We start from the raw sequence: 16,232 nt of genomic DNA on the forward strand, positions 1-16,232 counted from the left end.
TTCCTGAGGCAGCAGTGCCGGGGCAAGTGGGAGCAGCTACCTCAGACCCAGTGACCTCACCTGTGTTGCGAGCCGCCTGCCCGGCACTCTTGTCCACACTTTCCAGCTCAGTGACACGGTTCTGGAGGGACTCCACACTGCTCTTCATGCTGTCTGCTTCCTCCCAGTTCTGCCGGAAGGGGCGGATCTCCTTGTCGAGTTCTTTCAGTTTCTCTGCTTGGCTGTCTATTACTCGCTTCCAGACCAAAGGGGTTAAAGGTGAAAACCAGTTAGAACTCTGGGCATGCTGTGCTGTCACCCCCAAATGCCAAGTGGAGCCGTCAATCACTGTGCACCCACTGGCTGAGACCACTAGTCTCCTGGGGATAAGCACTTGTGCAGAACACAGTGGAGCTGGAAGCAGTCAGATGGTGATCTGTCTCATGCAAGACCAGGCTAACGTGCCATCACATCCAGTCTGCAGTGTTTTTAAAAGTCATCACAAGGGCAGGGCTGGATCAGACGAAAGGGAACAATACCCAATATCATAAGTGTGCACGTGGCCCTGAAGTAGTTTTCCTTTTCCTGCCCATAGCTCCTACACAGGCCTCCCCATTTTTGGTTATTTCTTCTGGGATGACAAACTGCCTGTGTCACAGACCTGTATCCAGGCATTGCATGACTGCCACCGACTTTCCTTTCGGAACTCTGGCAGTGACCCTGACCTCACACTAAGAGCTGTTCCCTACCTGTCCACCAGACTGCCGAAAGCCTCATACCTTGAATCCACTTGTACCTCTAGCACCACAGGTTGCCACAGGCACAGAGAAGAAGGGACTGAGGTCAAAGCTTGTCTAAGTAGTAGAATATTCTCAAGGCCCAAGACCCCTGGCTCCTATCAATCAAAGGGAATCAGGTTCAGGATGATGGAGTTATAATGATCTGGCACTGTCTGCCTACCCTGCTGCCTGGTTGAGAACAGACATGCTGCTTCTGTTCTATGATTACAGAGAGGAACGCTAGAACTGCCAAGGCCCACAAAAAGAAAGCGCTCCTTCTATCCTACCTCTACCAGAGGCCCTGAGTGCTGGCGAGAGAAGGCTTGCTACGTACAGGGCCTAGGCCTAGGAAGAGCTAAGTGGGCTGGCCCAGGAGAGTAGGTTCTGCACTCAGGGGCACCAGGACATATGCATGTAGAGACACTGTCTTGACCCAGGGCCTGCCAATTTTGCACTGTCTTAAGTAACTCGGAAAAGCTTTGTATAGAAACAAACCATTCCACTTCTGAGGGTAACAGAGCCCGTGCTCCAGCCTGTCTGCCTCCTGTGACGGAGCCAAGGATCCTAAGAGTTTCTATTCACGCAAATAACCTCCAAAGGCAGTAGAGTAGCTCGGAAGCTGCTGGTCACACAGGGTGCTCAGGGGACAGCCCCAGGGACAGCCTACCATCTTCACTTCTTCTTTTGGAAGTCTATATTTGAAATTCTGGGTGTCGGCACCTTTGTTGGCTGTCACCAACCAGGAAGGAACAAACAAGGCAGGTCTGGATTCTCTCACTAGAGTGAAAGGCTGATGCAAATCTCCCTGGCTCTCTCCAGGAAACCTGATGCTGACATTTAGGAAGGATGAGGTAAGAACACTTGGTGTGCAAACAAGAGGGCATAAATTCAAATCTCTAACATCCATATAAAAAGCTGGCAATAGGCATACATACGTACGCACATGTGCACATATATTACCCCCACATACAGCACAGATGTCTTTAATCTTCAAAAAAACCTGCTATGTGAATGTCTCTTTATCTTATTTTTGGCTGTAAGCTAAGCCATTGCTCCAGACCTCTGTCTCTTTTAAACAAGAATGTACAATCATAAGAACTGTTTTCCGGGGGCTGGAGAGATGGCTCAGCGGTTAAGAGCATTGCCTGCTCTTCCAAAGGTCCTGACTTCAATTCCTGGCAACCACATGGTGGCTCACAATCATCTGTAATGAGGTGTGGTGCCCTCTTCTGGCCTGTAGGCAAACACGCAGACAGAATATTGTATACATAATACAATATTTTTATTTAAATAAAAATATTTTTTTATTTAAAAAAAAAACAACAAAACCTGTACTGGATGGTTCTGTGTAACAATTTGACATAGCTTTAAAAAAAAATCCTGTTTTCTGGGAGTCAATTGTATTGACTTTAACGAACACCCACAGTCTTGGTCCTCTGAATGAACTGCCCTCATAAAGTAAGCTATTATGGGTCCTGGTAAAAAGAAAAAGCCTGACCAAGGTGGGAAAGATGATGTTTGGTTACTTAGAGGACCAAGAGAGATTGCAGCATGGCCTAGCACAAGTCATTTAATCACTTTAAGCTCCATGGCCCTGAGGTGCTTCTCCCCAATAACTAGTAACATGCATAGGAAGGCCACTGCACTGGCCATGAAGGTCTCCCAATGAATACAGGGCATTGCCTCGGCACCTGGTAAACCTTGCAGAGACAGAGGCACATATTCTGTATATAGGTACATGTTCTATACAAATGGGCACACCCAAACAAATTAGGAGTTGCATCCCAGCAAGGGATGTCTTATTTTTCAGATAGACCTTTCTCTTGCAAAACCAACACAGATTCAAGGCAGAATATAGGTCTGTGTCAAGCCTTCTCTGTGAGCATGTGAGGAACTAGTTAGTGGCTTAATTCCTGAAGTGCCTTGGTGAACACTCTGACAGTGCAATGTTTCTATAAATGTACGTTCTAAGAGCAGGTTGCAGGTGTGGAGTTTAATTTGCAAGTTCAGAAGCTGGGAAGCAGCAGTCTGCACACAGAATAAACAGCCCCGATTTAGTGCCTGTTTCTTAGAGACACAGATGAAGAGCTATATGAACTTCAGGGCTACAGTGAATGTCCTTTGGTATATCTTGTCACCTTCAGGTCACTAGGCCCTGACAACACAACCCTGCTAAGTGAGAGCATGGTGGTGTTCCATGTGGACTGTGGACGCTCACCTGAGCCCTACTGCAAGGACTCAGCAACTTGCAGCAGGACATGCGGTTCAGTTCAGTTTGTGACCAGCTGGCTTGTTTTGAGTCACAGATCACATGATGCTACTGTTCAGACTCAAGAGAGTCCCTCCCACCTGAGCCTTGCAGGTACCTGGACTACATAACTACATACGTGAACTCAAGTTGTCAGACTTGGTGACAAGCACCTCTATCCGTAGGTGTATGCCACTACGCCCGGCTACCATATAAAAAAAAATGATTTATTTTTATTTTATGTGCATTGGTGTTTTGCCTGCATGTATGTTTGTATGAGGGTGTTGGGTCCTCTGGAACTGAAGTTACAATAGATTGTGAGTGGTCATGTGGGGGCTGGGAATTGAACCCAGGTCCTTTGGAAGAGCAAACTGTGCTGTCAACTACTGGGCCATCTCTCCAGCCCCCAGGCTACCGTTTTGATAGAAAAGTTGGTTTGCTAGTGTGGCAGAGCTCTGTAAACTCAGCTGCTGAAGAGGCTGAAGAAAGAGGAGAACAAGAGCAAGGCCTACCTGGGCTATGAAGTGTGCTAACGGCCAGCCCAGGCAGCCTGGTGAGACCCTGTCTCAAAACACAAAGTGAACAGGACCACAGTTTAGTCAGTTCAGGAGCCTGAGCTCAACCCCAGTACTGGGGTGGGTGTCACAACCCAAACACATCTTTTTCCTTTAGAATATATGTGTTGTATACGTGTGGGGGATATATGAATATGCAGGGTGATTTGTGCAAGGGTCAGAGGTCGACTTTTGGAGTCTTCCTTGCTTTACTGCTCTCCACCTTATTCTGTTCAGAAAGTTCTTTCACCTCAACCCAGAGCGCACTGCTGTGACTAGTCTAGCTAGCCAGATCTGTCTGCGGGCCTTTATAGCACTGGACTACCAGGCAGGTGGCCAGGCCCACCTAGCAGTCACCCAGGCTCTGAGGTATGGGACTAGTTTGTGTGACAAGCACTGTACTCATGACACATCTCCCTAGCCCCAAACATAATCTTTTTTATTCAGAGATCCCCCTGCCTCTGTCGCCTAAGTGTTGGGATCAAAAGCATGTGCCACCACACCCAGTTGTCCTTTAAAATTCTGTTAAGAAACACTTCAAGACAGCTGGTGCTTTTTATCCCAGCACTCAGGAGGCAGAGGCAGGTGGATCTCTGTGAGTTCAAGGCCGGCCTGGTCTACAGAGTAAGTTCCAGGATAGCCAGGACTACACAGAGAAACCCTGTAGCGAAAAACAATGAAACAAACAACAACAAAACAAAACAAAACAGCAAAAAAAAAAAAAGCCCCAAAAAACAAAAAACAGCAACCTTTCTTGGGCCAGCAAAATGCAAACACACACACTTTGATTGTATTTCCTTTAAGACCCGCAGCGCCACATGCATGCAATGCCCAAAGAGGCCAGAAGAGGGCACCAGAGTCCCTGGCAATGGACTTATGGGGCTGTAAGGTTCTGGGAATCAAACTCTAATCCTCTGAGAGAGTAACTCTTAGCCACAGAAACCTCTCTCAAGCCCTGCAAGTTTATTTATCTTTGTTGTTTTGGGGGTATCTTTGGATTATTATGGTGACCTAAAGTTAGATATGTGTATAAAACAAAGCAGTTTGGCTTGATTTCACTTTAGGAAGTGAAACCTGGCACACACTACTAATGAACAATGTATCTTAAATAGGAATAAAAACAGATTTTGCACAGACTCTCTCTTTTTGGAGTGGTGGGAATGGAACTGAGGGCCTTGCACATGCTAGGGAAACGCTCTACCACTGAGCTACACCCCATCCAGAAATAGCTAATTCTTATTTATTTTATTTATCTGCTCATTCATTCAGGCTTTTTGATGCAGAGTTTCTCTTTGTAGCCCAGGCTGTCCTGGAACTTGCTTTGTAGACCAGGCTGTCTCTGAACTCACAAAGATCTCTTTGCCTCTGCCTCCCAAGTGCTGGGTGGAATTAAAGGAGTGCGCCACCATAGCCTGGTGGTGGGCTAAAACAGCTAATTTTTAAGACAAGGGCTTTAAGTTTTACTTTCTCCAATGAGTTGAAGACACAAAAGAGGGATTTGGGTCAGCTTCCTGGGTAGGTTCATGCAGACCCAAGTTGCCCTTGGGTTTTCACACAAGCCAGAGAAGCCAAGGGTTTGTCTGCCAGGAACTCAGTGAGTAACGCCTGCCTGCCACCAGGCAGGATGCTCACCTGCAAATGAAGGATTTTGGATTCATTGTTTCGAAGCATCTCCTTTTGTCTCTCAATTTCAATTTCAAAGCTACATATCTGATTGTGCAAACTTTGTATGCTTTTGTTTTTTTCAACGCTTTCATTCTGCAGCAAGGAAACCTGAGAAAGAAATTCTTCAATTAGTTTAACAAAAAGTGGTTTGATATTAATTAACAATAATGATAGTAATTAAACTTTCACAACATAAGCTTTCTACTGGCTCTTTAAAAGGAGCCCAGGAGAAAAATTCCTCCATACAAAAAGGTAGAAATCTGGAGAACTAGCAGGGAACCCTGCAAGCTATTTCTGTCTCTCCCTGCAGGTAAGGAATGCCTGAGAGGGGTCAACTGAATTTCAGAACAAGGGGCTGGTGTTTAAAGTGCTCACTGAAAACAAATCTTTCCCTAGTGCAGCTTCTGGATTTGGTCAAGGCACATAATAACAAACAATTTTATATTTTATCCAGCTTGCACAGCACTGAGTATATACCTGAAAAATGGGCCTTACAAAGTCATATCTGCTCTAAAACTGCAATGTACTTGATACTTTCTGTTATAGTCTATTTGAAATAATCATAGTAATAATAGTAGTAGTAGTAATAATAATAATAATAATAATAATAATAATAAGCTAGTCCCAGGAGAGCATCACTAGGTGAAACAGGCCAGGAACAGAAAGACATACTGCCTATTTTCACAACTAGAACCAAAAAGCTGTAGCAAAAGTAAAGGGAAGGGGCCCTGGGCCTGAGGAGATGAGGGAGACACTGGTCAAAGGCACAAAATTTCCACTTAAGAACTGTTTGTAAGATCTGCACAAGATGGTGACAGCTGCTAACAATGAAATGAGCATATCAAACTGCTGAGGACAGATCTGAAATGTTCACACCATATAAAAAGGGTTATCAGCTCGCTTGTTTTAACCATTTCCTAGTAGATGCACACCCAAACATCACACTATGCATACAATCACTATCTGTCACGGCACTTCATCTCCCCTTGGGCTAGTCCATCAACTCCTCAGAAACAGGTGGAGCTCACACCCAAAGAGACCCAGACACAAAAACTCATTAAAGTTAACCAGGTGTGCTACACACACTGGTGTGGGAGGTCCTTCTGTCTATGTGTTGCTTTTATTGGTTAATGAATAAAGAAACTGCCTTGGCTTGTTGATAATAGGGCAGAACTTAGGTGGGGGGGATGGGGGACACGAAGGATGGGACAGGCACGACATGGAGCTGCCAGAGTCAGACACGCCGAAACTTTGCTGGTAAGCCACTGCCACGTGGCGATACACAGATTAAAGGAGACGGGTTAAGTTAAATTTAAGAGTTGGCCAATAAGAAGCTAGAGCTAATGCTAATGGACCAAGCAGTGATTTCATCAATACAGTTCCTATGAGATTACTTCAGGTCTAATATAGCCGGGTGGCCGGGCCTCCCTACAACAACACACCTTCAAATCCAGCACTTGGGAGGCAGAGGTGGGTGGATCTCTGTGAGTTCAAAGCCAGCCTGGTCTACAGAGTTCCAGAAAAGCCAAGGTTACACAGAGAAACCCTGTCTCGAATAACCAAGAAAACAAAACAGAAAGGAAACAAATGGAGCACACCAAGGCTGCATGTCTCATAAGCGAATGAAGCTGTCAATTTTCCAGCCTTCTCCCACCACATAAGGCCATAAGCTCCTGCAGTACCAACTTGTGCCAATGAAGAAGGGCAACAGCAGTTTTACAGAACTCGTCTGAAGTTACTGTTCCATCATTCCCATCTGGCAATGCCAGATTGAATTTCCAGGCTTTTCTCATTCTCACCCCAAGTGGAAACACCATTTTTAACAAGAATCTCATTGTTATTTCTAAAAAAAAAAAAATACCAACTTTCCTGCAGCAATCAAGTATTGGTTGAGCAGAAGCAACTAACAGTAACATGCATACATCGTACTAAGTATTCTTACTTTCTTCCCTTTGGAGTTTCCCTCACTTGAACTTACTTAGTGAATTCACACTTACATCGTAGAGCAAAGCCCTGGAGTACCTGCACTTTGCTGCCTTCATGTACCTCTTAAATGGCCACCACTAAGGTTAGGAGGCAGTCATGTTCCAGAAGCACAACATACCCACTCTCCTGTCAGTTAAAAAAAAAAGAGACCTCCATATCTTTTTTTGTTTGTTTTTTGAGACAGGGTTTCTCTGTAGCTTTGGAGCCTGTCCTGGAACTAGCTCTTGTAGACCAGGATGGCCTCTGCCTCCCGGGATTAAAGTGCTGGGATTAAAGGCGTGTGCCACCGGCTTGAGACCTCCGTATCTTAAAGACATCCTTGGCCCACATTTCCTGGGCGTCCTGGATAGCCACATTCCTCAGAGCCACTAAACTCCTACATGCTGTGACAGCACAGTGAGTGAAACAAACAAAAAAAACTAATTCTTTTTTTCTCCTTTTGAGACAGGGTCTCAAATAACCTAGGCTGGCCTTGAATTTTATAGTTAAAGATGACCTTCAACTTCTGACCTTCCCTCCCTCCACCTCCCAAGGACTGGGATTAAAGGTCTATGCCACAACACCTGGATTATAACTAAGTCATTAAGTACAAGGAAGAGCCTTTTAAATGAACTTGTGAGATGCAGGACATCCTAAGGTTATATAGTAACTAATGCCAGAAATGAACACTTTCTTCAAGAAGAGGGAAAAAAGATTCCTAAGTAGCTATCAATGGGTTCAGGGCAAAGACTGTGTTTCCAGATGGCCACCGACTGGGCTACCAGAAACTTACTATGCACTGGCACAGCTCCTGCTGCTGGTGAACATGGTTCTTCCTGGTCCTCACCGGTCCTCACTTCACCTTTCCAATTTTACCAACACATGGCACATGCCAGCTCCCTTGAGAACCTCCTACTTTGTCACTTTAGACCAGCAGTTCTCAGTCGGTGCATTGTGACCCCTTTGACAAACCTCTATCTCCAAAAATACTTACATTATAATCATAACAGTAGCAAAATTAGTTATGAAGTATTAAGGAATATAATTTTATGGTTGGGGGTCACCACAACATGAAGAACTGTATTAAAGGGTCACAGTATTGGGAAGATTGAAAACCTTTAGACTCTGAAGTACATTTATTTGTACCAAACACTTAACACAAGACTCTTCTTAAAACTCCAATGTCAGCTGCACCAACCACTTAAATCACCTCAACGCCCTCCTGTTCCAACCGATGTATTGAATGTAAATGAGCCATGATGAGTGTGAGCCCATAACCATTTCTCCCAACAGTCCTTGGAGTGTTTCCCCTATTCTTCATGGAGGTACAAAGCTATGGAGGTGACACCACAGAACAAATGGCACGAGAAAGGTGCACTCTCACTGAGAGGACCTTGCTCGAGGCCCACAGTCCCTCCTGGAAAATGAGGCTGTTGGTAGTGATGCTGTGCAGAGACATGCAGTCAGTGCAGCCAAGAGAACCAACTGCAAACACGGGGAGAAGGCAACATGTTTTCCTCTCTGAGTCTTACAAAAGACCCAGCTGAAGATCATCAACACAAGTAACCAGACACGTGGGGATTGGCAAACCTGCTCTGTAAGGAGCCAACCCGTATTTGGGGTTAAGCAGTCCAGACTAGCAATCTCCATGCTGATCAGTGCCAAAGCCGTCAGAAGCAATTTACCTGCACAGGGTGGATACTTTTCAGAAGGCCTGGAGCTGAGGACCAGATTATGGATGTTAGGATAATCTTTGTCCTAGATCGGTGCTAAGATGACCCACAAAGTGATTAAACAGAGAATGAAGGAAAACAGGCACTGCACATTGTTTGGCAGTTAAACAGGAGCAAACACTTACACAGAGAAGCTGAAGATTCCCTGGGTGGTGGTGGCACATGCCTTTAATCCCAGCACTCGGAGGCAGAGGCAAGTGGATCTCTGTGAGTTCAAGGCCAGCCTGGTCTACAAGAGCTAGTTCCAGGACAGGCTCCAAAGCTACAGAGAAACCCTGTCTCAGGGAAAAAAAAAGACCAAAACAAAAACCCACCAAAAAACAACCTGACTCTACTGACAATCACTTCATGCTAGTCCTTTCATTAAAAAAAGAAAAGCCAATGATAATTAGAAAGTAGATCTCCTGTTTAAATAGTCTGAGGAATTATAAAGCCTGACAAAAGCCAAAAGCTCCATGCCTACCTTCTTCTCCAGGGAGTTGCTCCACTCCTTCAGCAGATTCACATGCTGTACTGCGGAGCTGGCCTCATGGGCCTTGATTTGCTGGTTTGTACCCTGCAAGAGCAAACGTGGGTGACACTAAACCAATCTGACCACTTACAGGTCAGAAAACCTAACATACAACTCTAGAAGCAGGGAAGGGGGCTCTCACTCGGGGCCTCCTAGGCTGCAGTACATCTGTACTGTGATGTTGCAGAGCTGACCTCAAGTTCGTGCTCCTCCCTCAAGTTCTCCCTAGTGGCTTCTCATCAATGTTGCATACTTGCAAAACCAAGGAATTAAATTTGAAATTCATCCTGTTTCTTTATAAATCATTTTCATGAAGATACACAGAGAATGTTCTGGAATGTATAGCTGCTACAGCAGTCCAGTGAACTAGGGTACAGTATTGTATTTAAAAAGGCACAGCCTCACCAGGCTGAGTGTGCTGAGAAATTTACATACAAAACATAAACAATCTACAGAGTACATAAGATGCAGACCATCCAGCCAAGAGCAAGCACTTTAAATAGTACTTTGCATATTCAAGGAAACAACCAATTTGAGAATATAATTTGTTTTGATACCAGAAAATTAAGAAATCAGAAAAAGTGTTTTTATGATCTCCAAAACATATACTCTGTACATAGAATATCTCTCTATATATGCTGATCTGAGCCCAGCTCTGCATCAGCATACATACGCACACACACAGAGGATGGATGGCACTACGCACGACAGAACAGGGAGCTGCAGGCGCCTCCTAGACTAAAGCGAGGGAGTCTTCATTCTTATTCTGTTTTTCATCTTCGCAGATGCTGCTCACTGCCTCCATACCAGCTCCATAACAATGCACTATTAATACATATAGCTAAATAGAGACACTTTCTTTGTAGTGTATTTTGCCTTTTGATAAACTCAGTCTTAACTTGTAATCTCAGGTATGTTTTTAAAAAAATGAACAGAAAGCCATATGCAGGTTTCTGACACAAACACTGTTCCCCAGGAAGTGGGCTTTCTTACAGGCTGGCAGGGGAAGAGTCAGCACACTTGGGAACAAAGCACTACAGACACCCACGTGTGATTCTTACAGCTAAGGGCTGATGAGCAGTGCCAAAGCTACATCCAGTTTAATACTCACTTATACTCAGGTAATAAACAGTTACATCGCCACAGAAACTCCACCAAATGTCACTGTGTTCTCCCTACCGGGAGCTGTCTGGGAGGCAGCAGTTCTTCGGGCATACTGACTTCCCATGCTGCTCCATCTGAGTCTCAAAATCCCTGGCCTGGCAAGTGAACACCCACCCCTGCTGCATGTATGGCTTGTTTCACCCATGCGGCAGGGCGATTTGGTTTCATGACAAAGATTAAAGAGTAAGAACTCAAATGTTAAAATATTATTATGAGAACTTTCTTCAATGGCAGAACGTCAGTAACTGGGAAGGACAAATGTTGGATACTGACCTGAAAAACGCAGCCATAGCGCTTAAAACTACAGGTGCTGGGGGCATTGACACACTCTGACAAGTGTGCACTCAACTGCAACGGGAAAGAGACGTGAGTTGTGACACAAACGTTTGCATGAAAATGTTCAAACATATCAGGGCACAGAGAGCATCCAGGCTGTACTGTTAAGAAGGTCTTTATCAGTGCAGGTGTGTACGCATCATCTGCTTGCTGGACTTCAGGCAGTAAAATACAGTTTCGTCACAAGTATACACGTATACACACCAATATACATAAATACATTCACTGTAACAGTTCTTAAACTTCCAATTTCTTTAGAATGAATTATTCAAACTGTGACATGCCGTCTGAAGTGCCAGAATTAAAAAAGAAAAAAAAACTGAAATGCACATTTAAAGACTATTAACAAAAACTGTATGAAACACAAAAAGTCAGAAAGCATTTGGGATGCAACTGAGTCACACACCTACTATACAGTACACAAAAATAAACCCATTTTCAAAGCAAGCTCACACACCGAACCATTACTAGTAATACTTGAGATGGATGAAGGTGAGTTCACTCCTTCATCTGAAAGGCCTTTTTCCCCCTGGCATGTTCAGAGGCTCATAAGCTTTTCTTTTCAAAGATCCCTACAGCCATTCTAACAACAAGGATCTTATGCTGTCTCCTCTCACAGATGGAAGATTAGGAGTGCCTGGAAAAATCTATCCTGAGAGAAGACAGCCTCTAGTTTAGCTCCAGGATGCCCCAAGCAAGAGACAAGGGAACCGAAAAGATGTATACTAAGGACAAACGTGTGTCTGGGCTGACACAATTCCTGTATGCCTGCTGCCTTCTTCTCATAGCCCTATTCTGCATCGCCTGTGCAGATATGGTAGGTGCAGGTTTGTGTAGTTTCCTCAGTCTATAAGGACCAAGGTGATTATTTTCTATGTTCAGTATTTAGGTATGAAGGACAAACAGGGATCCGTTCTTCCTCTGTTCATCGATCCTTTCACAACAACTCTGAAGAAAGGCAACCTGGAAAAGGGCCTTGAGGCCCCCACCACAACCAACCATACAGAAAAGGGCCTGTTAGTTAGGCAGTCATAAAGAGCAGCAGCCTAGCGTGCTTGCAGTTTCCCTGAACTCAGCCAGGACACTCTGGGCAGGACTCGGAGGAAATACCCAGAAGGCCTCACAGGCAGGTCAACGTGGGCCAGTTTAAAACGTTGAGGTGTGACATTCTTTTAGGGCCACTGTTACAATTACAATCATGACCAGCTAACACTTCTAATGCTACAACCAGGGCACACTGTTCTGACAAGCTATTTCTACTATAAACTCACTGTTCTACTCTTTCCTAACCTGGTATTATTATAAGTACACTCAGAGCCCTCAAGAATTTACAGGAGCTGTGGAACAGAAGCGAGACTAATGCACAGCCCACAGCTCCTTTCACTGAAACCAAGAGAAATGTGGCTTAAAATTTTATTTTGAAATCAAAGTAACTTGGAAGCTACTTTTCATCTTAATTTGGAGCTCTGAGCAGACAGAACTGAAGTGAGGGTTATAAATTCTGGGGATCATTTTAGCAGTTAGATTCTCCAGATGTTAACAAAAGGATCTTCCAGTGGTACAGCATGGAGAATTTACTTGTGCTTCCCCGAGGTCCTCCCAGAGGCCTGACACCAACCTTACCCACCATTGTCCTGGGAGGATATACCTAGGTGAGCATGGCTCTCAGGGTCTTCCCAGATCTCCTGGTACCCCTAGCACTAGGCCCACATGAACTAGTGTTTCTAGGCTGCCTTTCTCCAATTGCCAGGCTGCTGGAGAAGCCTCAAGACGCTCCAAAGGTCAGAGCCTCAGATACTAAGCAACCATGGGGGCTCCAGGTCAGGTCACATATAAAAGTGTTAGGATTCCTAGAATTTTCCACGTGGATCTATCCATAGGACAGATCAAATAAAAGTAATGATAAAATCTACCCATCTTACAGAAGTACCTGGGCAGAGTGCATTGTACAATTGCTGGGATTCCTCACACGTCCCCTAAGGATGGTCTCAAATGTGGATGCCCCTCCACTCAGTATCGACACCCCTCTAGCACTGCCCTACCCATGAAGTGGCCAAATGGTTTTAGAAGGTCTAAATTTACTTTTTTGAGGCAATCTTACAGAAATTCAGTATTTTATAGATTTAAAAACAGTGCTTTAAAAAACCTGAAGAACCATCTTTACTTACATTTGTAGATTCTTCACATTTTTTCAATTCTTAGTCTTTTTAATCCTGAATTTACCTTTTTGTAGCTTTTTGTTATTTGCTTCTGACTCCCAAAAAATTCCTGTCTTTCTTGTTCCACACATTACCACAGCTGACCATGAATGAGGACTATATAGATGCCCTTGACTCAGGAAGAGTACATGGGACCCAATGTCACAGGGCTTTGCCTGAGCCCTGGCTGTGCCGTACCTCACTTCTCAGAAGAGTCTGGACGCTGCACTTATGAGGGCAGGACACCACCACACAGGGACAGTCAGTGTCTTCGTGTTTCTACAAAGAAAAAGGAATGCTTCAAGTGTGGACCAGCAAAGTTCATCTTTCTCAGTGTCCACAAGCTCTCCAACAGAGACTCAAAGGAAGTTGTGCCCACCATTACCACGTCACACTCATCATAGCATGAGTGTCTAGGACCTTGTGACATCAAGTCAGATGCGACTCAGAGAGAAGTTGTGGAATACAATGATGGTGACATCCTAATGCCAGCTCCTTCCCCAACAGATCTCAGGTCGAGGGTCCTATGACAATGTGGGGCTGGTCAAATGCCCATGCTCAGACTTTCCTCTGGCCTTTCAGTCTGGAGTCTGGACAAGACACATCTCTAATAGCCTCCAGGATGCTGTCTTGAAATTTTGCCTACATTATCTTTAGTACACAAGTATGGATAAATTTTGGTCTACGCCCTATTGAAATGGTATGATCAGGACTGTTAACCTCAATGTGAGGGGCACCTGTACATAAAAATGCAAGAGCAAGAACTCTGCTGATATCAAACCCAAGGGCCCAATAACGTACCATGAGACCAACAATGAAGGCAAAGGCAGAGATAGAAGTGCCAGTACAGCGACTACTGCTGAGTAAGTTGCTCAACAGTTCTTCCAAGGTCCTGGTACACTTCCAGGTCTCAGTAGGTTTTCTAGTTCCTTTGGCCTTCAGTGACATTTGTCTTTAGGTAGGTTAATGGACCATGGCTCTTGTTCCAGCACTTCTCAGTCTAGCTAGGCAGGTACAGGGCCAAAACAGTACCCCATGGGAAGCACATGCCATTTATCGATCGATCTATCTATCTATCTATCTATCTATCTATCTATCTATCTATCTATCTATCTATCGTTTTTGTTTGTTTTTTTGAGATAGGGTTTTTCTATGTAACAGCCCTGGCTGTCCTGGAACTAGCTGTGTAGACCCATATGGCACTGAACTCACAGAGATCAGCCTGTCTCTGCCTCCCAAGCGCTGGGATTAAAGGTGTGCGCCACCATCACCTGGCTGGAAGTAACTGTTTAACAGAGGACACTGACCTGAGGAAGGCACCAGGCTCAATCTCGTGGGAATGTAAAGGCCTGGGCCTTCTAGGTGTGAACCCTACAAGTTTAAGCTGCCCTGCTCCTGCGCTGGATCTCAGAGCCCCTCTGGATATGGTATGTGGTAACAAGTCTACTATCGCTCCATACTGACTAGAAGAGCTGGACAGGGAGAATCTGGTCATAGCTCTCCCTCAAGGAACAGCTTGCTCAAGGACCCATCATGTGGGGTTTGCATGGATCTGGAGTTTTTAAGAACCCCAAAATCAAAGCATTCTGCACATTTCAGAGGAAACCCAGTAGCTAGCCTTGTGAATCAAGTGGGGCCACAGTACTCTCCCAAGAGCCGAGGTCACGAGTCTACAGAGCAGAGCGGGGACTCTGAGACATGGTAAAGGAACCATAGGTGCTCTCTATGCTCTCTGAACTTACACACTCCCATCTTCATTCTTTGGCCTGTGTCTCATCAACATAAGCATAGTGGAGAGGGAAAACCAAGATAGCACTGGAGAAGGTAAGGGAAAGTAGGGCTGAGATGAGGGGAAGAGGAGCTGGCAGGATGACTGGGAGGTCAATGAGGCAGAACAGTCAGTACCTTTGTATGTACTTTTACACACCCATGAAAGAGACAGGATAAGGAGACAGGATTTCTATGTGTAGCCCTAGTTGTCCTAGAACTCGCTCGCTCTGTATAGACAAGGTTGGCCTCGAATTCACAGAGGTCCACCTGCCTCTGCCTCCTGAGTGCTGGGATTAAAGGTGTGCGCCACCACTGCCTGGCAGGAAGGTTTTAAAAGCATCAAAGGATGCACATGTTTAAATTAGATTTTGATGAACTGTTGTCAAACTGCTCTCCAATAACCTGACCCCAATCTGAAATGTCATTATCATAAGAAAGCATATTCCTGCACTTTACCAATTCCATCAGGCTTTTTAATCTATGACAGTCTAATGGAAGGGATACAATGTGGGGAGTCCTATAGCTCAGGCATTGTGAATTGGTGTGTTTCCTCTTACTAATCATGGATATTTCTTTTTATTGAATTGTCTGTTCAGGACTTCAACCCATAATACTGACTGAACAGTGCCCTCCCACAATACTGCCCATGTTCATTCAGAGGCTCTGAATGGGACCTTATTGGATCTGCAGCTGTCATTAATAAGGACAAGCCCTCACTCTCATGACTGCATCCTTAGAGAGGCAAGGACTTGGGAACAGCCACCTCAACCGAGACAGAGCAGGAGTTCAAGGTGATCCTCAGGTATCCAGAAAGTTTAAGATCAGCCTGGGCTTTTACAAAAGAACCTATTTCAAAACAAAAATGAAAGTGAAGGGCCAATGGGGTGCCACATGCTGGTGATTACTGAGAAGGCCAAGGCAGGAGAATGCCAAATTTAAGGCCAGCCTAAATGAGTGGTGCTTTCAGGGAACGCCAGACCGTGTCTTAAAAAAGATTGGAAAAAAAAAAAAAAGCAGTCTCTGAGGCCCTGAGTTCTATCCTGAGTAACACAAAACAAAATGAAAGCAACAGCAGAACACACTAGTAACACTGTTAAAGGAGCCTGCAGCCAGTTTCCACAATGAAGGCCTCTAGAGATTTACAATAAACAGTCATTTCTTTGCGAAATTCAGATCTCAAGCTGCCTTCCAGGTCCAACTTCTCCCATCTGTGGCTGCCAATTAAAAATTCCAATGAAACAAGTGCTGCTTCTTCCCTGGCCCTCTCTTACTGGTGCTTTGTACACATCATGGTCACAGTACTTTCCATACCACAGGAATTTAACTGTAT

General features: G+C 44.8%; 1 protein-coding gene across 4 annotated transcripts in view; it reads right to left on the minus strand.

Moving 5' to 3' along the window:
- Positions 1–16,232, minus strand: part of Traf3 (TNF receptor associated factor 3) — a 105,969-nt gene that overhangs the window by 6,482 nt on the left and 83,255 nt on the right. For 3 of the 4 annotated variants that reach the window (XM_085697968.2, XM_085697967.2, XM_048431342.3), the window contains 5 exons: positions 13,331–13,411; positions 10,872–10,946; positions 9,387–9,479; positions 5,193–5,333; positions 61–235 (listed from right to left, as the gene is read on the minus strand). In XM_085697968.2, coding sequence (XP_085554094.1) covers positions 61–235; positions 5,193–5,333; positions 9,387–9,479; positions 10,872–10,946; positions 13,331–13,411 — 565 coding nt within the window. The remainder of the gene's footprint in view (positions 1–60; positions 236–5,192; positions 5,334–9,386; positions 9,480–10,871; positions 10,947–13,330; positions 13,412–16,232) is intronic. The other variant, XM_085697966.2, reaches the window with a different exon arrangement.

Source organism: Myodes glareolus, chromosome 11 (assembly GCF_982192425.1).
Source record: "Myodes glareolus chromosome 11, mMyoGla1.1, whole genome shotgun sequence".
NCBI lineage: Eukaryota > Metazoa > Chordata > Mammalia > Rodentia > Cricetidae > Myodes > Myodes glareolus.